Genomic DNA, 21,258 nt, shown 5'->3' with positions numbered 1-21,258 from the left:
TTGGCAAGTACTTGTACTTCTCTGCCTCCTCAATCTGGCCTCACCTGGCAGCCAACATGAGCTTTTAAATGCATATCAGATCATTTCATTGCCGTACTAACCTTCCAATGGCTACAAAATACATACAGCAAGGCCTGCATGACCTAACCCTTCCCACCTCTCCAAACTCCCCATTAACCAACTCTGCTCCAGACACACTGGCTTCTTTCCTTTCCTGTAACCCACGCACCCTTTCCAGCTCAGGGCCTTTACCCTTGCTGTTCTCTCTGTATGACATGCCCTTCCCCTACTTCTTTTCATGGCGGACTCCAAATCTTTTAGGTCTTGGTTAAAATATCACCTCCTCCTGGAGGTCTTCCTTGACCACTGCTTCACATAGATTATTTTTTTCCCCTTGTTTGTGTCTCTCTTAGCACCTTAGCACTTGTCACAATCTAGACTACTGTATTTATTGCCTTTGGAATTGTCCGGAGTTGTCTGCAACCAGGGAACACCCCTTCCTTCCTTCATTTCTTTCTTGTTTCCATTTGATAAATATTTTTCCTCTACATTTTATTATGCAAATTTCCAACATACGGCAAGGGTGAAAGAATTGCACTACAAACAACCCACCACTTACATCCTATAGTTAATGCTTGCCTATAGTTGCCTTAACACATCGCTGTCCATCCCTCTCTCCATCCAGCCATCCATTTGTTTTATATTCGGAACATTTCGAAGTACACGCAGACACCAGTACACTTCCCATGGCTCCTTCAGCATCCTCGTACTTTTTCCAGACCGCATGATATTTCATTGGTGGGTGAACCATAATTCGTTTGCCCCTCGGGTCACAAGGGTTTTTCTTCATTGCTGTGCTGAATGCTTGGTGTTCACACACATTTCCAATGTGCTCCTCCTACAAGGTACAGGAATCACCCCTACCCCCATTTCACAGATGAGAGATCAGAGGCTCAGAGAGGCCGTGTTGCAAAGATACACAGTTAGGAAGGGATCAAAAGCAGGTTGTTTTTCATTTTTTATTTTTTATCTTATTATTATTATTTTTTTTAGGTGAGGCAACCCTTGGTGACCTCACAGATTTCAAGGACCTTGTCAGCTTACGATCCCTTACTTTTTAAATTTGTTATAGCTATAACAAGCACATGGTCTTCCTAAGTGGTCTACCACCCAAGTACTAACCAGGCCCAACCCTGCTTAGCTTCTGAGATCAGACGGGACCGGGCTTGTTCAGGGTGGCATTCATTTTTATTTGTTTAAACTCAAACTCATCTTGTTTGTCACCTTTGTGTTTCTGCCACTTCCAGTGCCTCACTGCCCTGCGAGCCTTGAAGTGGTGTTGGGCAGGAATGGTCAGTGGAAGGGGAGAGGATGAGACCCCCAGGGCCACTTCCCAGCCATGTAAGGCAGAGCTGTTTGGCCTGCTGGGGTCCAGGAGCCCTTCCTGGCTTGGAACATCCCTTCCCGGGGGCTGATGAGCTCGTGTTCTCTCTGCAGCCTTCCCAGAGGAGCTCCCCGCGGACCTGAAGCACAGGAAGCTTGGTGAGCAGGGTGGGTAGGTCCAGGGAGATGTCGAGGCTCAGGCCTCCTCCGGTGCGCATATAAACTGGCATGTGAAAGCAGAGGCTCTGAGAGGTGGAGCCACTTATCCAAGGTCACACAGCTAGTGAGAGGTGGAGCTGGGAGACTCAGCTTCTCCTACAAAGCCTCTTCACTAACAGCCTCGTCTTCTTTATGCTGAGTTGAGCTGAGCCCCTGCCCCTAGCCTCATTTCACTGCCCCTCCAGGCCATACTTCTTTTGGGGTGCAGACTCCCCAAGGGTCAGCTGGTTACCCACTGCCCTCCTTCCCTCTTTAGAACCCCATGCCTCAGTGAGCCTCCTCCCTCAAGCTCACCAGCTCCTTTCACCAGATACTTCTTCCCCTTCCTTCCCACCCCCCTTCCACTCCCCAGCCCTCTTATCTAGTCCCTTCCCCTCCCCTCCTTCTTCCCTCTCCTTGTACCCAGTTGTCACTACAAAGGTGGAAAGACCAGCCCCTGGGTGGGGATGGATGGACTAAGGAATGAAAGGCTCTAGTAGAGGAAGCCAGGTCCCAGCCCTCAAAGAGTCCCAATCTGATGGGGAGAAAGCAGCCCTGCCCGTGAAGACCCCAGGACAGTGGAGAAGTAGAAGGACCTCCCAGTCTGATGTGGGGGTGGGGGTGGGGGCAAGTCTCTACCCTCTTAGTTCTCCTCATTAAACGGAGAAAAACCCTGTCCCAGTCTGATGAGGGTACAACCCCTCCTTTCTTTGGGAAGTGCTTGGGGCCTTTTAGGGTCCCCCTGAAGGGCTTCCTGACTGGCTGTAGAGGTTGTAGGGGCCTGAGACAATAGCCCTAGTGGCCTAATGGGGCCGCCAGTAGCTCTCCATCTTGGGAAGCTCTCAGGGCCCAGTCACAAGGAGAGGGCTGGCGGCAGGAGGCTGCCTGGCACAGAGCAGCTGCTGATCAAACGAGCTTCACCCAGGGCTGAGAAGAGGACAGGCGTGTCCTCCACCTGCCGGGAGAGGTCTGCCCTGCTCCTGGAGCTTTCCCCACCCTAGGGAGGCCCCTCGGGGCACCTACCCAGATCTCATGCAGCCTCTAACACCACCCTTTCCTCACAGCCGAGCCCCTCGCCGGGCCCATGGTGACTGGCACTTTCCTGCTGGGGCCAGTGAGTGACTCCTCAGCTCTGCCATGCCCATCACCACCTGCTCTGTTCAGCAAGGATTCAGCATCCAGCCAGACGTGGCTGGAGGAAACCGTCCCAATACCTGGTATGTGAGGGGCTTGGAGAAGGTGGGCTTGCCCCCGCCCCAGCGGTGCCTAAGACTGAGGCAGGGGCCACCGGGACAGGAACCCCACTGCCAACCACTGTCACCCTTTTCTGCCCCAGTCAGTCCCATCTTCAGAGTCCCCCATCGGTTCAGTCCGTACCAAAGAATATGCCCTGGAAGGAACCTTGTCCCGGGAGGCACAGCAAGGAAGGAATCCTTACCAATTAGGGACTTCACCCGCCTCAACTATGGAAGGAGCACTTTTCTGTGCCGGCCACTCTGCTAGGCACTGGGGACACAGCCACGGCAAGACAGACATAGCAGCCACTCTTTGGGAGATGAGAGCCCTTGAGAAAGGGAGTCGGTTGTTATTAAATAATCGCAAAGCAGGCTTGCAAACATAGGGGCTACGGAGGACCTCACCTCGCTGCCTTTGTCCCTCGCAGTGTCCTCCTCCACTTCCTTGTCAAGCTGCCTGAGTCTCTCGGCTGGACCCATCCACATCATCCCCGCTGTCCCCACGCTGTCCCAGGGGTTCTGGCAGATCTCAGGGCCTGGGACAGGGGTCTCCAGTATACTCATCTACCAAGGTGAGTGAGCGAGGCCTCGCTCCCCACTCCTTCTTCCTGCTCCCTAACTACTCCCGGACCCTGTCCCCACCCCTCCCGCAGGCATCTGACCATCGTAACCCAGTACTTTCTCATGATCCTCCTGACCCAGAACAGCTTTCCATGTCCCTATTTCCTAAAAAGCAAAGCAGACGAGCTGAGCTCCCCAAGGTGGTCTGGGTGAGTGACCCACTGAGTAGCTGTGCAGCCTTCTATGTCACTTTCCCCTACTGAGCCTTAGTTTTTCCTTCTTTTTTTTTTTTTTTAACTTTATTATATTTTTAGATCACAACATCAAGACATGCTCATTAACAAGCCAAACAATAAGAGATGCTTAAAAGAGTTACTGAGTCTCTTCCTCACTCTTTTGGTTTACCTTGTATGCAGTTTGATGTGCATCCTTGCACAGCTTTCTCTGAATTACCTTGTTTCTTGATCAGTCAAATGATTCCTTCTGACTGCCACACTGACAGGTTGTGAATGGTCCAGGAGAAGGCATGTTTGGGTTCTTAGGGGCGGGAGAGAGAATGAGGCCAGGGGAATACTTCTACTCATTTGAAGAGCATACTTTGAAGGTTGCATGCCAGTTTTTGTATGATGCACCGGTGTCCCAAGAATCAAGAGAACGTTGTATGCATCTAGGAAAATGAGCACTGACCATACAGTAGGAAAAGTACCATAACAGCACTTGTCCTAAGCTTCCTATGAGCTGATTATGTCCATTTCACAGATGGGGCTCCAGGAGCTAGATGTAATTCTAGGGCTCTCTCCTCAACTCCATCCTGAAATGCCATCTTTTGGAAGTTCTCCTGTCCTCTCCTCAGTCTTCTAAATCACACAGCCTGATTTGGGGTGGGAGATGACCTAGTGGGCTCCTGAGTGGGCACCGGGTTGTTCTTACACTCCCTTCTCCCCCAATGTAGGCAGGATGCCTGAGACCAGTCAAGCACCCCCTTCCAGCAGCCCAGCTGTCCACAGCCTCCCAAAGTCCCCAGATCGGCCCAGCTCTTCCAGCCCCTTTGCCCCATCTGCAGCTGACCTGCCCAGCATGCCAGAACCAGCCCTGACCTCCCGTGCCAATGTGACAGGTAAGGATCTCGGGGCCCGTAAAGGTTCCTAGAAGCAGGATTCAGGGCCTGGGAGAGGAAATTGCCTCAGACAATTATTAGATCCTCAAACAGCTGCCTACAAGGACAAGCGGGCTGTGTTGATGTAAAGCGGGGCAGCAGGGGTCTCCAGGGAGTGGAGGGCATGGGGGGTCGGGCGAGGGGGACACCTTTCCCATGTCCCACCTAAACGGGGCCACCAGCTTTCACCAGCTTGTCACCTGGCTGGAAAACTGGCCCAGTGTGGCCCAGATCCTCCGAATTGTTAGCAGAATCTGGAAATCTTGATTTTTTACATAGGTATTGTCATTTTTAAAACATTGGTGAAAAAATTTAAAAGTACAAAGGCCAAAGGCTAAAGAAAGACATTTTTGAGCAGGATACAGATTCGGGTCACTATCATCTGATTTCCTTCTTGGGGAGACCCAGCCCATGTAGGCTCTGCCCTCTAGATGCTCAGAGGACCGAATGCCAGAGGGAGGGAAGATTCTGGGGTACCCATCACCCTAACTCTGACACCACCTTCTTCGTCTCCAGAGGACCAGATGTCCCCCACCCGATGCCCAGCAGCTCACGAGGTCTCCAGCAAGCTTCCAAAATATCCTGGTGAGTGGGGGCAGGGTCCTTCTGCCCTGGGTGCCAGAGGTGGGAGCCCAAATTTGGCTTCACTTTACTCATTCACTCAACACGTATTTGTAGGCACACTCATTTATTCACTTACTCATCTGATTTCACCATCATTTCAGCATTCATTCTGTCACTCACTTATGCTTAAGTAATATTTTTTGAGGACCTACCTCTCAATAACCCCACCACATCTTGTTTGTGAGGCTGAGAAAATGAACCAAGGGAAGAACGGGTGATGGAGTGAGTGGGTGAAGGAAGAAGTCGATGACGGGTATGAGCGTGATGGAAGGTGAGAATGAAAGAGCAAACAAGAGAATGGCCAAGTTACCAAGTGCTTACTCTGTCCCAAGTGTAAGCATATTATGCCAAGTCCTCGGTGTCGCACACAACCCTCATATCATCCCCATTTTACAGAGGAGGAACCTGAGGCATAGTGGGGTATATAACATGCTCAAGATTACACTGATAAGCGGTGGGACTAGGATTTGAATCAGACACATGGGCTCCACAATCTTAACTCTTAACATCTCACCAATGGCTACCCTATCGTACGTAAGTGAGCGGCAGAAGGAGAAAGTTAGTGAGTAAATGAAGAAGTGGAAAGATAAACGAGTGAGAAGACGAGTGAGTGAATGGGGATGGGAATGAATGAATTAATAAATGAGTGGAGAACTGAATGAGGCAACTGATAAAGAAGGCAGTCGGTGAAGACTGCGTGGTGAACTGATGAAGAAGCTAGTGACGGTGGCCTGGCCAGCCTCTCGGCTGCCCTCATCACGGCCACTAGCATCCTTCCCTACCCTAACACACACCCCCCTTGGCTGTGCAGAGAGTGTGCGGCAGTTCTGCCGCTCGCTGCGGGACAAGTACCAGGCCGAGCCCGCAGGCCCAGAAGGCATCCTGGTTGAGGTGGACCTGGTGAGGACGCGGCTGGAGAGGAGCAGCGGCAAGAGCCAGGAGAGGGAGCTGGCCACCCTGGACTGGGCAGAGCGGCAGCCGGCCCGCGGGGGTCTGGCCGAGGTGCTGCTGGCTGCTGGTGATCGCCGGCGGCCGCGTGAAACACAAGTGATTGCTGTGCTGGGCAGGGCAGGACAGGGGAAGAGCCACTGGACCCAGACAGTGAGTCAGGCCTGGGCCTCTGGCCAGCTGCCACAGTACGACTTCGTGTTCTACTTGCCCTGCCACTGTCTGGACCGCCCAGGGGACACCTACCGCCTGCAGGATCTACTCTACTCCCTGGGCCCACAGCCAGTGCCCGTGGACGACGAGGTCTTCGGTCACATCCTGAGGAGGCCGGACCGCGTTCTGCTCATCCTGGATGCCTTTGAGGAACTTGAAGCCCAGGATAGCCTCCTGCACAGTACGTGCGCGCCCACTGTGACGGAGCCCCACTCCTTCCGGGGGCTGCTGGCTGGCCTCCTCCAGCGCAAGCTGCTTCGAGGCTGCACCTTGCTGCTCACGGCCCGGTCCCGGGGCCGCCTGGCTCAGAGCCTGAGTAAGGCCGATGCTCTGTTTGAGATGTCTGGCTTCTCAGCTGAGCAGGCCGAGACCTACGTGGTACGCTACTTTGAGCAGACAGGGATCGCTCACCACCGAGAGAGAGCACTGGCACTCCTCCGGGGCCAGCCGCTCTTCCTCAGTCACAGCCATAGCCCCACTGTGTGCCGGGCTATGTGCCAGCTCTCAGAGACCCTCCTGGAGCTGGGAGAGGAGGCTGAGCTGCCCTCTACACTCACAGGACTCTACGTTGGCCTACTAGGCCCAGCAGCCCGTGACAGCCCCCCAGGGGCCCTAGAGGTGCTGGCCAGGTTGGCCTGGGAGCTGGGCCGCAGACACCACAGCACCCTGCCGGAGGACCAGCTCCCTTCGGCGGAGGTGAGGGCCTGGGCTGTGGCCAAAGGCTTGGTGCAGCCCGCCCCCAGGGCCCCGGAGACCGAGCTGGCCTTCCCCAGCTTCCTTTTACAGTGCTTCCTAGGGGCCGTGTGGCTGGCTCTGAGCAGTGAGGTCAAGGACAAGTTGCTGCCACAGTATCTGGCATTGACCCCGAGGAAGAAGAGGCCTTATGACAACTGGCTGGATGGTGTGCCACGCTTTCTGGCCGGGCTGGTCTTCCAGCCTCCCGCCCTCTGCCTGGGAGCCCTGGCAGGGCCGGCAGCAGCCACCTCGGTGGACAGGAAGAAGAAAGCGCTCACCCGGTACCTGAAGCGGCTGCAGCCGGGGACCCTGAAGGCAGGGCGGCTGCTGGAACTGCTGCACTGTGCCCACGAGGCACTGGACACCAGCCTTTGGCAGCATGTGGTCCAGGGGCTCCCCACCCACCTCTCCTTCCTGGGCACCCGGCTCGCACCTCCTGACACCCATGTGCTGGGCAGCACCCTGCAGACGGCGGGCCGTGACTTCTCCCTAGATCTCCGTAGCACTGGCATAGACCCCTCTGGACTAGGGAGCCTCGTGGGACTCAGCTGTGTCACCCATTTCAGGTAGGGGCAGGGGATGGGGAGGGGGCTTCTCTGCACTGGGCGCAGGCTCTGGTCTTGGCACCATGCTGAGATGGCTCTGCGGGGTCTCAGTGTGCACAGCAGCCAGCTGGGGGCAGCAGTGATTCCCTCCTCTTTTAAGATAAGGAAGCTGAGGCTCAGAGAGGGCCAGCAGCTTGCCCAGCGTCACACAACCATGGGGCAGCATCATTCTTTCAACTAATACGTGAAGGCCTGCATGTGCCAGGCACTGAGCCATGTCTAGAATCTAAGTCTGATCTGGCTTCAAATTTGTTTTCTTCTATTTCCTGATAAAGCCACCATTGCATCATGGTTAGATTAAAGCCACAGCCTTCCCTCCCCCTCCCTGCCTCCATTCTCTCCTCTTCCACTCCACTTTATATTTAACCATCAGAACAATCTTCCCAGAACTTGAATTTGACCATATTCCACCCTTACTTATAATACTTCAGCCTAATCTCCAGAGAATCTCTCCCACCTTTTTAAACATACTTTACCTAAGCTATAAGGTCATACACCATTGTAGTGGTTTAACCAATAATTTAGCACTGAGCTTCCTGGTAGCCAAAGCAAAAAGGGAAATAAAAACAGTGGCAGAGGAGGAATCAGTGAGGGTGGGAGTAGTCATGGAAAGCTTTCTGGAGGAGGTAGGGGTTAAGCTGAGGAGGGAAAGTATCTGAATAGATAGGATGTCCCTTCATGTAGCTGCTGCTCCATTATGGTCTAGCCCGGTCACTGTGCCTGGGTCTGAGGCCTTCCCTCCACAGGGCCTCCTTGAGCGACACGGTAGAGCTGTGGGAGTCCTTACAAGAGCATGGGGAGGTCGAGCTCCTCCAGGCAGTGGAAGAGAAGTTCACCATTGAGCCTTTCAAGGCCAAGTCCGTGAAGGATGTGGAAGACCTGGGCAACCTTGTGCAGATCCAGAGGTGAGGTGGAAAGAGCATGGGAGGCAGTCCATGCCATGCAGTTCGAAGGCATCTAGGACCTAAGAGCAAGCTTGCCATTAGCATTTCCAATGCCTCCTCTCCTTTGGGACATCCCAGCACCCCTCCCCACTCCCCATCCCCCGGGCAATGGCCACCCAGAATCTCTCTCACTGCAGTCATCACCCAAGCAGAGCCCCCCAGGACTTATCACTTTTTCCCATTCAAAACTTGCCATCATGTACCTAATGCTTTCTCAGCTAAAGCCAGGGACATACTCTCTCTTGCTAAGAGTCGATGAGCTGCCTTCTGCATCTAGTAACAGAAGTGACACCTATGGCCACCTTTCAAGGCAGCCAGAGCCAATATTGTCCCCGTTTTATAGGTGGCAGAGCTCTTAAGGTCCACAGGGCAGAGGAAACTTGACTACAGAACAACTCTTTCATTCATGCCTTTATACATTGTTCGAGCACCTACTGCGTGCTGTCTAGGGTGGGTGTTGGTACGTGCCCACTCTGAGGCTCTTCTATAACACACACAGTAATGCCTGAATAACATCCGACCAGAGGTTTATATTTTTAATGGGAAGCGGCGGGGCAACAATAGCCACGAGGAACACATAGGTAGGGGCTCAGCAGAGGCAGAAAGCCTGCTACCATGTCATATTGCCCATTCTCTCCAGGACAAGAAGCTCCTCAGAAGACACAGCTGGGGGACTCCCCGCGGTCCGGGACCTAAAGAAGCTGGAGTTTGCGTAAGCAAAGGGGTGGATTGTCTCGAGTCCCCACAAGGTGTCTCCTCCAGTGTTAGCTGGGCTTGTGCCAACTGAACGAAGATAGGTCCTTAGAATCATTCTTACTCTTTGGTCTCACCCCTGTGGGAACCAGTTTCTGGCAGCTGGGGCATGTCAGGTCTGGTGAAGCTACTTGGTGAACATAATCATTCAGATTCATTCCATATACCTACTCAGGTGACCAAGGCCATCGTCCTCCATGACCTTGCAGTCTCGTGTAAATAGACAGTTACCCAGTGGCAGGGAACTCAAGGCTGACAACTCAGACTTGGAGGAGATCAGTAGACTTTCCTGGAGGAGGCTGTTGAATCATTACAGCTTGACAAAAGAGTGGGAGTGAGCCAGGTGGGGAGGCCACTCAGGGCAGAATTATTATTATTATTTCCCCATTGTACAGATGCTGGACACTGAGGCCCAGAGAATGTGAATTGTCCAGAGTCACAGACGTCAGGTCAGCCTGGCTCTTGCTCCAGCAAAGAAGCTAAATTCATGTTCGGTCCTTGTTAGGGAATCTGCAATCATCTAATGATCAGAAAGGAACTATTAAACACCTACAGAGTACTCAGTGCATTTTGTATATAATCTCGTTAATTTCAAGAGAGTCGTTATCTTCCCCATTTTACAGATGAGGAAACTGAGGCCCAGTGAAGTTAAGTGACTTGCCCAAGGCCCCCGAGCTACCTGTTTTTTCTGATCACCACTTCCCCCGCACCCCAGAAAAAGTAACATTTTCTTGTTTTGAACAGAGACAAGTTGCCAGATTTGTGCAGAGTTAAAAATATTGCTGAAAAGAGGAAACGTATGAAAAGAATCACTGAAGGCCCCTCTAGCTCAGAATTATTTTCAGCTTAAAAAGCCCCTAGTTCTAGGTCGGAACTGTGCTCTATAGAACAATAGCCGTGGGGTGGAACAGGAGACCAGCCACCTGGAGGCCCAGAAGCCCCAAGAAAGTTCTGAGGAAGGAAGGAAGTTAGGGAGGGAAGGACGATTTTGGTGTGTGACCGGCAGCCACTGCTCCAGGCACCGTGTAGAGTCTGACCCCTCAGCCACCCAGAAGCCCGAGGGACAGCGTCTGTCGGCAGGATCCTTCTCTGCTTCACCTTTACCTCCTGTCCTCTCTCCCTTGCTCCCTCCACTCCAGTCACGTGGGTCTCCTTGCTGGTTTTCAGTCTTACTAAGCATGGTCCAGCCTCTGAGCCTCTGCATTGGCTGCACCCCGGGCCCAGGATGCTCTTCCCCAGAAATCTGAACAGCCCACGCCCTCACTTCTGGTTTTCATTGAGCAAGGGCTTTTCCGACCCCCATTTTTAAAGGTAAAGTTCCACCCCACTTACCACTGTACTTTTCTCCGTATCACATATTATCTCCCACGCCAGACAGTTTACCAATTTCTTTAATGATCCTCTTGTCCACTGGACTGGCAGTTCCAGAAAGGCAAGGATCTCTGTGTTTTATTCACGACTGTCTTCGCGATGGGCTCTGTGAGCCTTGGCTCATAGTAGGAAAACAGTCAATATCTGATGAATGAATTCCTTAGTCCTTCCAACAGTTTCATAAGATGAGGGCTCAATTGGAAGAGATTGCGATTCAGAGGTGAAGGGATTTGCCCAAAAGACCCCAGGGGAGGGAAATGACAGAGCCCAGATTCCGTCGAAATTTCAGACTCACCTCTTATGACCTTTCACTAAGACCAGCGGTTCCCAGACTTTGGGATTTCAAAGACTGAACGTATTTCAGAGTGAATTTGAGTGACTACGTGCATTTACCATCTTAATTTTTATCAAGTACGTTCATTGAAACAAAATAACCACTGCTGATGCCATCATTTTATCAAAATTGAACATTTTAATGTTAAAAACTTCAAAGGATATAATTTCAGAATAAAAGATAGCTTTTTCTTTACACTGAGTACATTTAAATGTATTTTAAAAACAGATCAGCCCTCCGTTGTCTTTATTTTTTTCATTCCCTTGAAGTCTCATCTAAATGTCGATCCAGGCTATGTGACCTCGTATGAGTTAACCTTTCTGTGTCTCTATTTCCCCACCTGTAAAATGGGGTTAAGAAGTGCCCTTAGCTCAGAGTCATTGTGAGGATTAAATGAGATGTAATCTGAGTGAAAGACACTCGGTGTGCGCGGCACATAATAAGTCTGCAAGAAATGGTTCTATTTGTTACTGAAACACGATGGTAGCTAAGTAAAGCATCTTTCTAGGGACCAGTGGTGGCCTCAGGCCAGCATTTGGGGACCACTTTCCCAGGCCAGGGCTGGAGAAGGGCGCATGTAGATGTTGGCAGGAGTGAGAAATGGCTCCCCCACTCAGAGATAAAAACTGGGGAGCCCCCAGCTGGCCACTTGAGGGGGCTTTGTGAAATCTTCCTAGAGCAGAAAGGACTGGGGTTCCACCTGGGAGGAGGTAAGGAAGGCGCTGAGGAGGCAGGAAGGGGAGGGGGCCTCAGACAGACACACCTTCCACGCTCTGTCTTTGCCTCGCCCTGGGCCAAACTGAGGGGCCATGGCCATTTAGGATCTTACCTCTGCTCTTTGCTTCCTAGGCTGGGCCCCGTCTTAGGCCCCCAAACTTTCCCCAAACTGGTGAGGATCCTTGAGGCTTTTTCCTCCCTTCAGCATCTGGAGTAAGTACAGGCGCTGGAACCCTCCCCTTGACCTCAGGTTTTGACATCTCCAAACCCTACCCGTAAGAGCAGGGTCTCCCCTTTGTCCCGTTCTCTCCCTTCCCTTCTTTGTTTTGCTACCTCCTCAATGTGTCTGGAGCGAGTGCCCAGTGACCCCACTGCAGGGAAGGGACAGCAGATGGGAATCCCTGATTATTAAAACAAACAAGCAAAAAATCGAATCCTTTTGTCAGCTTTGAAATTTTTCAAAGAGTTTCATGTGCTGCTCCCAGCAGCCCCATGGGTAGGCAGGGTCAGGAAGCATGATCCCAGGGTACAAGTGAAGTCCCAAGAGGTGAAAGAAGTTGTCCAAGTCCGTGGGGCTCCCAGGAAGCAAAGTAGAGATTCGGGTCCTTTAGGGGCTAGAATCTTGTCCCCTGGCTAGCCCATCGGTGCCCCTGGGTGATGAAAATTTGCTCTCAAAGGCTTGGAAGCAGATGTATGCTATGGTGTGTCCAGGGGTAGGGGGATGGGTCAGAGGGAGAGGGAGGGCCAGGTGGTCTCTAGGGTACTGGCTGATGGCCCTCCATCTGATTTCACCTGCAGCCTGGACTCACTGAGTGAGAACAAGATCGGAGACGAGAGTGTCGCACAGCTCTCGGCCACCTTCCCTCAGCTGAAGGCCCTGGAGACACTCAAGTGAGTGAGCTAGGCTTGCCCTTCCTGTTGCATTTGGCCCCCACAAGGCCAGCTGGCTTTTGAATTCTTCCATTTACTTATCCATTCAATCATTTATTCATGTTGTCATCCATCCATCCATCTGTCCGTCCATCCATCCATCCATCTATCCATCCATCCATCCATTATTTATCCATTGACTCATTCACTTCTTTATTTAATCACTCATACAGCCACTTATTTATTAATTTAATCAACAAACATTTAAAGAGCACCTACTATGTGCAGGTACCATTCTAGGCCCTGGACACCCAACTTTAAAGCAAAAAGAAACAAAACATAGCTCCTGACCTCAGGAGTGTTCTAATGAGGAGACACAATAAATAAGCAAACAAACAAATCCATAATTATGAAGTAGATAGTAATGAACATAAACAATGTTTAGTGACAGAAAATTATGCCGGAGGTGAAATAGGAGACACAGATTAGTATTTATCATTAAACATCAAAATAGTACATTTTTGTTTTTTTAATGACTTTTGGGCCTTGGGAAGTAAGAACTACATATGATGTAGAAAAATCAGTATTTTTTTTTACTGAATCTAGAAGGTCTCATCCAAATTTATCCACAGTCCACTTCATAATTATGACAGAATGGCCACAGAATTCTCTAGAATTCACTTAGGGATCTCTTTGATGGTAGGACAGTGAGACTTCTCAAGTAGTTTATAGTGGTCTAGGTAACACTGTGAGTAAGCTAGATTTTCCTCCCTTAGTCCTTCTTTCTCCCCTCCCTCCCTCCCTCCCTCCCTCCCTCCCTTCCTTCCTTTCCTTCCTTCGCTCCTTCCTTTCTTCCCTCTCTCCATCTTCTCTCTTCTTTTCTCTTTTCTTCCTTTTCCCCCACCACTTAAATTTTTATTGAGCACCTACTATGTGCCTGGCACTGCTGTAGGCACAGGGATACAGTAATGAACAAAGCAGATGCGACCCCTTGCCTTGTGGAGCCCACGGCCATTAAACAAATAATAGGAGCACTTATTTAATTACGGTGCTGAAAAGTGGTTCAAAGAGGATGCTATAAAATCGTGAAACAGGTGTGGGAAGGAGAGAGCTCGCCCTCTCCCCCTCCCCTCCCTCTCTTATCTGCATCTTCACAGCCACAGGACCTAACAGTACCTTTTAACGTATTGAGTTAGCATAAGTCTACACACAGCTCCATTCATAGTTCATTACTCACAGCTCTCTTGGAGTTCACTGTCATGTGTTAGCTACTTCGGGCCACCCTGTGAGGAAGTGAGAGTTTCTCAGCTCTGCCCCCGGAGAGGTGGGGGTGTGTGTCAGGCGGGGGGGGGGGGGGCGCGGCGGTGGATGCTGATGGGGAAAGGAGATTGCAGGTGTGGCCCTGAGCCCTTCCACTTGCTGTATCTCTGCAGCTTGTCCCAGAACAACATCACCAATGTGGGTGCCTGCAAGCTCGCCAAGGCCCTGCCCTCCTTGGCTGCGTCCCTCCTCAGGCTCAGGTGAGTGGGTCCTGCCAGGATCAGGCACCGAGCCAGCGGGCTGGGGAGGGCGGAGAGCTCCCTTTGTGCCAGCTGCAGAGTTGCACCCTGGGACCCTGGGAGCATTCACTACAGGTTGTTCTGCTGCATCTGTGTTGCACAATTTCAGGGAGTGGGAGGTCGTCTTAAAATCCAGTAGGAACACAATTTCCTGGCGCTGGGCAATGCCTCCTCATTCTTGATCTGGAAAGTAGGCACCATTCCAGTGGCCTGTGGAAAGCACTTGGTGCAACGAATGCCTGGTGCTGCTGCACAATAAATATTTGTCCTCTTCCCTCAGGGGATGGTGGGATTGAGCTTTTTCTAAGTCCAGGGATAGTGATTTCTAGAAGGCTGACCACCTTCCAGCAGCCCTGGCTGGCTTCGGGGGGACGGACGGACGGACACGGACGGACGGACACACACACACACACACACACACACACACACACACACACACACACACACACACACACACACACACACACACACACACACACACACACACACACACACACACACACACACACACACACACACACACACACACACACACACACACACACACACACACACACACACACACACACACACACACACACACACACACACACACCACCCCCCCCAGTCAGTGCCTACACTGCCATCTTCTGATAGGCCTTGGTATAGCACCTCTTTTTATTACTTCCAGCCTGCTGGCCCCTGGTAGTACCAGGAGCTAATGAGGGAACTGAGTGAGCTTGGATGGGAGCCCCGGTCATTCAGCTCAGCGCTGCCAGCTCGCCTCTTCTACCAGGCTTGGAGGGAACTTCCCTCTTCTTCCCCAACCCTCATCGCCTGCCAAGGACAGACAGCCAGAGTCAGATTCCCAGGGGAGATGGCATCCGGTTCATTTAGTTATCTATGTCCATTCTTTATCCTTCCATTCCGGGCCAACGCGTGTAGCTGTTTAGGCTGTGTATTGTGCAAGTCGTAGTCTCTATGATCGGCGTCGAGAGTTGTGCCGGGCATCTCGTGTTCTCTGATATCAACCACGGGACAGAACCTGCGCTAGGAACTAGATAAAGCTACAGACAAAACAGATGTAGTTCTTGCTTTCTTTTTTTTTCCCTGCATAATAAGTAAGCATATGCATAAATAAAATATTTTAAAATAGTGATTCATGCTGAGAAGGAAACTAACAAGGGCCCGGGGGTAAAATAGGGAATACGAACTCGCCAGAGAGGTCAGGGGACCTCTGAAGAGTTGGCCCTCCCCTTTCTATGAGAAGCTGTGGGGGGAAAGTATTCCAGGAAGAAGGAACAGCAGATACAAAGGCCCCGAGGTAGGAAAGAAGTTAGGTCTTGAGGGCTAGAGGGGCCCCTGTGGCTGACTACAGTGAGCGAGGGACAGAGGGTGGCAGATGAGGTGGGAGAGGTAGGTGAAGGCCAGATCATGCTGGGAGGTCGGGGCTGGGGTGGAGTTTTTCTTCTGTGAATGATGAAATGGATGGAGTGTATGGAGGTGACACCTGCCCTGATCGACTCTTTAAGAAACCTCATATTTCATGGAGTCTAAGATGCCGTCCTTGTAAGACATCATCAAGAGGACAAAATGCTGTTAATTACACTACGACACTCCATGGATTATTAGACAGATCCTGATCTCAGTGTTATTCAAAGATGAGCACGTGCATCTCAGCATTAATGAAATATAGGGAGAGGGAGGGGCCTCCTGGGTTCTACGACCCACCCCAGGAAGAGATTACAAAGCCCCCTCCTGGTGCCTGCCCTGGTACTAGCCAACTTGTGACATCAGGGGATGCTGAAGTGTAGCCCGAATCCACTTTGCTGCAGTGTAGACCTGCCGCTTTTACATGTAGCCCTGAGGCTGTCGTGGCAAAGTCATAGCCTTGAAATTAGAACTATGGCAGCACGTGGCTCATTGAAAGGATGCTCAGTGATGAGTGTAGCTTCAGTCAGCATCAGCAACATCCGTTGAGCTATTTTCAACACCACAAATGGTGGCTGTGAATATACCACAGAAACCTGAGCTGGCTCGTGATTGGGTTTTTCTCTCTTCTTTATCATATTTTTTACAGTAACTCATTTAACTCCCATAAAACTGCCCAGGGTAGTAATAACCGTAGTTAACATTTAGTATTAACTATTCTGTGTGTTTTATCAGCATTAACTCATTTGCTCCTTCTCAGAATTACTCTATCATGCTCATTTTATGGAGGAGCAAACTGAGTCACAGAGGAGTTAAGTAACTCACCAAAGGTCACATAGACCATGAGTGGCAGAAGTGGGATTTGAACTCAGGAAGGTTCAGCCAGGAAGCTACCTCCTCTTAGTCCCGTTGCTTCCTTGGACTCACTGCGTGACCACGGAGAAGCAGCCTCAACTCTCCGGGCCTATGTTTTCCCCTCTCTAAACTGGGGCAGTAATCCCAGCAGGGCATGGGTCCCCCTGGGTCCTGAACTCCTTCCCCCTAGCCCCTGCCCTGACTTTTGTTTCTGGCAGCTTGTACAATAACTGCATCCGTGATGTGGGAGCCGAGAGCCTGGCACACGTGCTTCCAGACATGGTGTCCCTGCGGGTCCTGGAGTGAGTATGGGAGCCTGGGCAGTGGGTGGCAGTGGCCCAGTGCTTAGGGTTGCCGGGGTCTCTCTCTGGCATCATGAGAAGGACCGGGTGAGGTCCGGTTGTCGAGAACGTGGTGGTGGCCGTGGTCTGGGCCTGGATGGTTGAGGGCCAGACTCCACAACGGGCTTCTCTCCCCAGTGTCCAGTACAACAAGTTCACGGCCGCCGGGGCCCAGCAGCTCGCAGCCAGCCTGAGAAAGTGCCCTCACATGGAGACACTGGCGTAAGTCTCTGCAGCCCCGGCGGGCGGTTCCCTGAGCCCTGAGCTCGGGTCCTCACCGATGCACGGCCTTGGGTGAGCGGTCACCTCACCCTCCGGTATCAGTTTCTTCGTCTGTAAGATGGGGGTGATGATGGTATAGGCCCCCAAGCAGTTTGGTGAGGTTTAAATTAGTCCAGATGTGTAAAGCACTTAGAATAGAGTCTGGTACACAGAGTGCTGAATGTGTTAGGTTGAACAACATGAAATCGCTTATATAAGCCATTTTTGACCTACAAAATTAGCAAATTTATATGTCTCAAACTTATCATGTTACCATGATGTTTAATGCTCAATACTAGTACTTTATACTCTTTCAAAGCCCTTTCATTTACATAATCACTTATTATCTTCTAAGAGGGATTTTACAGACAAGGCGAAAAGGTACAGAGAGGTTAACTAACTTTTTGGAGGTCACACAGCAAGTCAGCAGCAGAACCAAGTCTAAAGAAGGGTTCCTAGGCCTCTGCTGTCCCCGTGACCCCATACCGGTCTGGTCTGGTCCTGTCCCAGTCTGGGCGGGAGGAGAGATTTGGGGGCAGCTTCTATTGGGGCTCCAGCCACGGTCTCTCCTGTAACCTGGCCTCTGTGCCCATGTCCCCATCACAGGATGTGTTCGCCCACCATCCCGTTTGGTGTCCAGGAACACCTACAGCAGCTGGACTCCCGGATCAGCCTGAGATGATCCTGGCTGTGCCCGAGACAAGGTAACTGGCATGGGCTTGGGAGGACAGAGCCGCAGGGGCGGCCGGGCTCAGTGTCCCGGAAAGGCAGAATCCATAAAAGTGGGCAGGGCAACAGGCGGGGTCTGGGTGACCACCCTTGGACCGTGCACCATCTGGCGCCACCCCGTGTCTCCGTAGGGCTCGGTGGAGGTGTCCTAAAGGCTTTGTGGCTTGGGCCCTGAGGACCCTCCCGGTGGTCAGACTCGGAGACTGGGGCAGGGACAGGGCAGGTGGGCTGTCCACGTCCCACGGCCTTTTGGGGACTTCCAGGGCATCTGCACTGCTATTTCAGCTCGTTGGTCGCGCGATGTCTCAAATTGTCCTCCTAAGAACTTGCTCTATGAATTTCTTGCCTCTCACTGTGCAGATGACTGTTTCCCTACCTCCCTGCTCCCCGACCGGCAAGGCCCCCCTTCAAACCCTCTGCCCCCTTCTCCACTCCCGCCATCCCTTCCCTCCCTGATCTCGACAACACTCTCTCCAAGTGTCCAGCTGCCCCCTCCTAGAGCCTTCTGACCTGCCCACTCTCCCTACCCCCCACAGAACATTCTCGGAGGACGCTGACCACGCTGGACCTTGAGCTGGTTATTTGTGGACACAGCTCTCCTCAGGTCGCATCCTGTGAGCCTCGGTGTCCTGGCACCCAGCCACGCCTGCTGCGGAGAGGACCCAGGCCCAGCTCCAGGCTCCTGTGGGACTCAGGTCAATGCCAGCCCTGCTCAGCTGCTGCGTCCCTGGCAGACGGACAGGCGCCTGGTGGCAGCTGCAGTCGACCCAGGAGCCCTGATGCATTTTCCTCAGGACACTCCACATAGCTGTGGCCAGGCCAGAGAAGAGAGTGAGGGACTGAGGCGGCCACATCTCTGCCTCTCCAGGTCCCTGCCAGCCCGGGAAGACAGCACTTCTCCAGGCCGCCGCCCCGACAGGGCATGCTCAGCGTTCTAAGGATACCGGCGGGGAACCCCCACCCGCTCATCGCCAAGCTGGGACGGGCTGGGACTCTGTGGCAGCTGATCTCTGTCTTTAGGACTCACTGTTTTGCACTAACTTTGTTTGCTAAGGCCAAAGCTACGCTTGGCCAGATGCACTGGACCTTAGCAAGATAACAGCTGACAGTACACTAATGGAAGAGGGAGGGGGATGAGCTGGAACCGCATCTGCCTCTGCCTTCACGTCCTGTGTTTCTTCACTACATTATAAACGGCTCGTTTAATCCCCCAGTGTTTGAATCTATGCCAGGATCACTGTTTTGGGATACCCACTCTTCCGATGATCTAATGCATCACAAACCACCCCAAACCGCAGAAGCTTAACACACACGTTTATTCTGCTCGCACACCCATCTTTTAGGCCGTGCTTGGTGGGGGCAGCTTGTCTCACTTCACTCTGTCAGCTGGGGTCACGTGAAGGCTCATTCACTTGATGCTGACTAGCGGCCGGGGCCTCAGTTTTTCTAAGGAACTGTCAGAGCAGGACCTCTCCATGTGGGTTAGTTTGGGCTTCCTCACAGCATGATGGCTGGGTTTCAGGGTGGTCACCCCAAAGGAAGAGAGCGGTGGGGCACAGAGAGAGGGAGAGAACAGAGAGGAGTGGTATCCTTTTTATCACCCAGACTTAGAAGTCACACAGCATCACATCTGTCATAGTCTTTGTCCAGTTTGACAGGGGCCATCGTTCCTCCATCTCTAACCCCACATGTACACACATGCAAGGCAGAGTCCGCCTCGGCTCAAATCCTGTCCCTCCTTCCCCCCCTCCCTCCCTCCCTCCCTCCCTCCCTCTCTCTCTTTCTTTATTTCTTTTCTCTCTCTCTCTCTCTCTCTCTCTCTCTCTCTCTCTCTCTCTCTCTCTCTCTCTCTCTCTCTTTCTTCTCTCTCTCTCTTTCCCTCTCTTTCTTTCTTTTCTTTCACTTTTTATTTTTTTTAGGCAAGGCAATCCTTGGTTGACCTCACAGATTGCAAGGACCTTGTCAGTTTACAATCCCTTATTTTTTATTTTTTTAAGCCGATAGCACCTGGTCGTCCTAGGTGGTCTCCCATTCAAGTACTAACCTGGTCTGACCCTGCTTAGCTTCCGAGATCAGATGAGACTGGGCTTGTTCAGGGTGGCCTGGCCATAGCCAAGTTCTGTCTTTTCACAAACAATTTTCTTTATGGCATCCTAAGATTTGGCAGAAAATGCATTATTAGGGGAACAGCAGGGACGAAGCAACTCTGTGAGCCTTGCAGAGGAGGGGTGCTTCCCTCGGCCTCGGCCCCTGCTGTATGCTGGGGTCCCCTCCTTAGCCCAGCTGGGCGCTTCCTCTGGCCGGATCGCGGCACTCCTGGCAGGAGAGCTCTCTGCCCAGAGAACTGCCAGCTTGACTGTTGTTTTTCACTGGGGCGTGACCTGTTTGGTCAGAAGCCCAGGTTTGGGATGACTTGGCTTTCTCCTGGTGGCAGTGGGAGCTGTCCATTCAGCTCTAGCCCTGATGCCCAGGCCCCAAACTCTTCTCCTCTTTCCAGCAAGTGGGAGTCAGGGGTAGGGCGGGCCCAAGGGACTGAGACCCAGCTGCCTGGTTGGCAGTCTTTGCAGAGGCGGGTGCCTTCTGCCTTGGCCAAGCTGCCAAGGGCATCAGGCATCATGACCCAGGTTTGGGCTTTAAATAGCTTGGGCATCACCAATGAGGGTGTCCTCACATCTGTGGACTTTGTGGAGTCTGTGGGGCTCCCATTTGTGTCGCCACAGGAGTGAGCACCTAGCCCATCTCCCTCCAACCTTGGCACCACCCACTGCAACGACAGCCGTGCATCGGCCAGATCTGTCGAGGTGACAAAATGATGCCAGAGGCTATAATTACTCAGAGTAATGATTTTAAATGAGAGCTGCCGTTCATTAAATGAGTTGATACATGTAAAGCACTTATCACAGTGCTCAGTAGATATTAGCAATGATTATTACTTTGTGTCAGGCACCATGCTAAGCCCCTCCTACTCAGGAGGCACCGGAGCCTCATGTCAGCAGCAGAGTGTAGAGCTAGACTGCTTGGGCTCAGTGCCCAGCTCACCACTTAGGCAAATTACTTCTCTGTGCCTCAGTCTCCCTATATGTAAAATGGGCACAATCACTGTACTGTCATCATATGGAGTTACGGTCAAGTCAGTGAGCTCATACAGAGAACGGCTCAATCCATATTAGTTGTCCTGATTACATTTGAATATGTTTCACTCATTTCTGCCTGGAATATTCTTCCCGGCTCTTCACGTGACCAACTTTTTCTCATCCTTTAGTACCCAGTTGACAGGCCAGCCCTGCAGGAAGGTGTACCAGGCCATTGTTAAACACAGACACCACTACCGCCCTGCCCACCCCCCCCCAACCTCGTCCCTAAGTTTATCTTTTTCACACTTACTTGTTGTGTTGTCTGCTGCCGTCCTAGGCTCTGAGCACCAGGGGCACAGGTGACTTGTCCTCGCTGTCCACT

The 21,258-nt window shown here is 52.0% G+C and overlaps 1 protein-coding gene and 1 pseudogene across 16 annotated transcripts in view; one reads left to right on the top strand and one right to left on the bottom strand.

Annotated features, from left to right (window-relative positions):
• The window catches only part of CIITA (class II major histocompatibility complex transactivator), a 44,914-nt gene extending 25,902 nt beyond the window's left edge, over positions 1 to 19,012 (top strand). For 6 of the 16 annotated variants that reach the window (XM_016159647.2, XM_016159646.2, XM_016159655.2 and 3 more), the window contains exons 6-20: positions 1,498 to 1,551; positions 2,646 to 2,798; positions 3,245 to 3,388; positions 4,330 to 4,494; positions 5,050 to 5,118; positions 5,969 to 7,619; positions 8,405 to 8,563; positions 9,243 to 9,314; positions 11,910 to 11,990; positions 12,576 to 12,668; positions 14,081 to 14,167; positions 16,690 to 16,773; positions 16,951 to 17,034; positions 17,680 to 17,777; positions 18,339 to 19,012. In XM_016159647.2, coding sequence (XP_016015133.2) covers positions 1,498 to 1,551; positions 2,646 to 2,798; positions 3,245 to 3,388; positions 4,330 to 4,494; positions 5,050 to 5,118; positions 5,969 to 7,619; positions 8,405 to 8,563; positions 9,243 to 9,314; positions 11,910 to 11,990; positions 12,576 to 12,668; positions 14,081 to 14,167; positions 16,690 to 16,773; positions 16,951 to 17,034; positions 17,680 to 17,755 — 2,972 coding nt within the window. In that variant the 3' untranslated portion in view covers positions 17,756 to 17,777; positions 18,339 to 19,012. The other 10 variants (XM_016159649.2, XM_016159648.2, XM_016159656.2 and 7 more) reach the window with 8 other exon arrangements.
• Positions 19,013 to 19,797: 785 nt separating this feature from the next.
• LOC118606997 lies at positions 19,798 to 19,916 on the bottom strand (annotated as a pseudogene).
• Positions 19,917 to 21,258: the final 1,342 nt, after the last annotated feature.

The sequence above is a fragment of the Rousettus aegyptiacus genome, unplaced genomic scaffold, assembly GCF_014176215.1.
Source record: "Rousettus aegyptiacus isolate mRouAeg1 unplaced genomic scaffold, mRouAeg1.p scaffold_m13_p_8, whole genome shotgun sequence".
Classification (NCBI taxonomy): Eukaryota; Metazoa; Chordata; class Mammalia; order Chiroptera; family Pteropodidae; genus Rousettus; species Rousettus aegyptiacus.
This window is presented reverse-complemented; position numbering and strand designations above follow the sequence as displayed.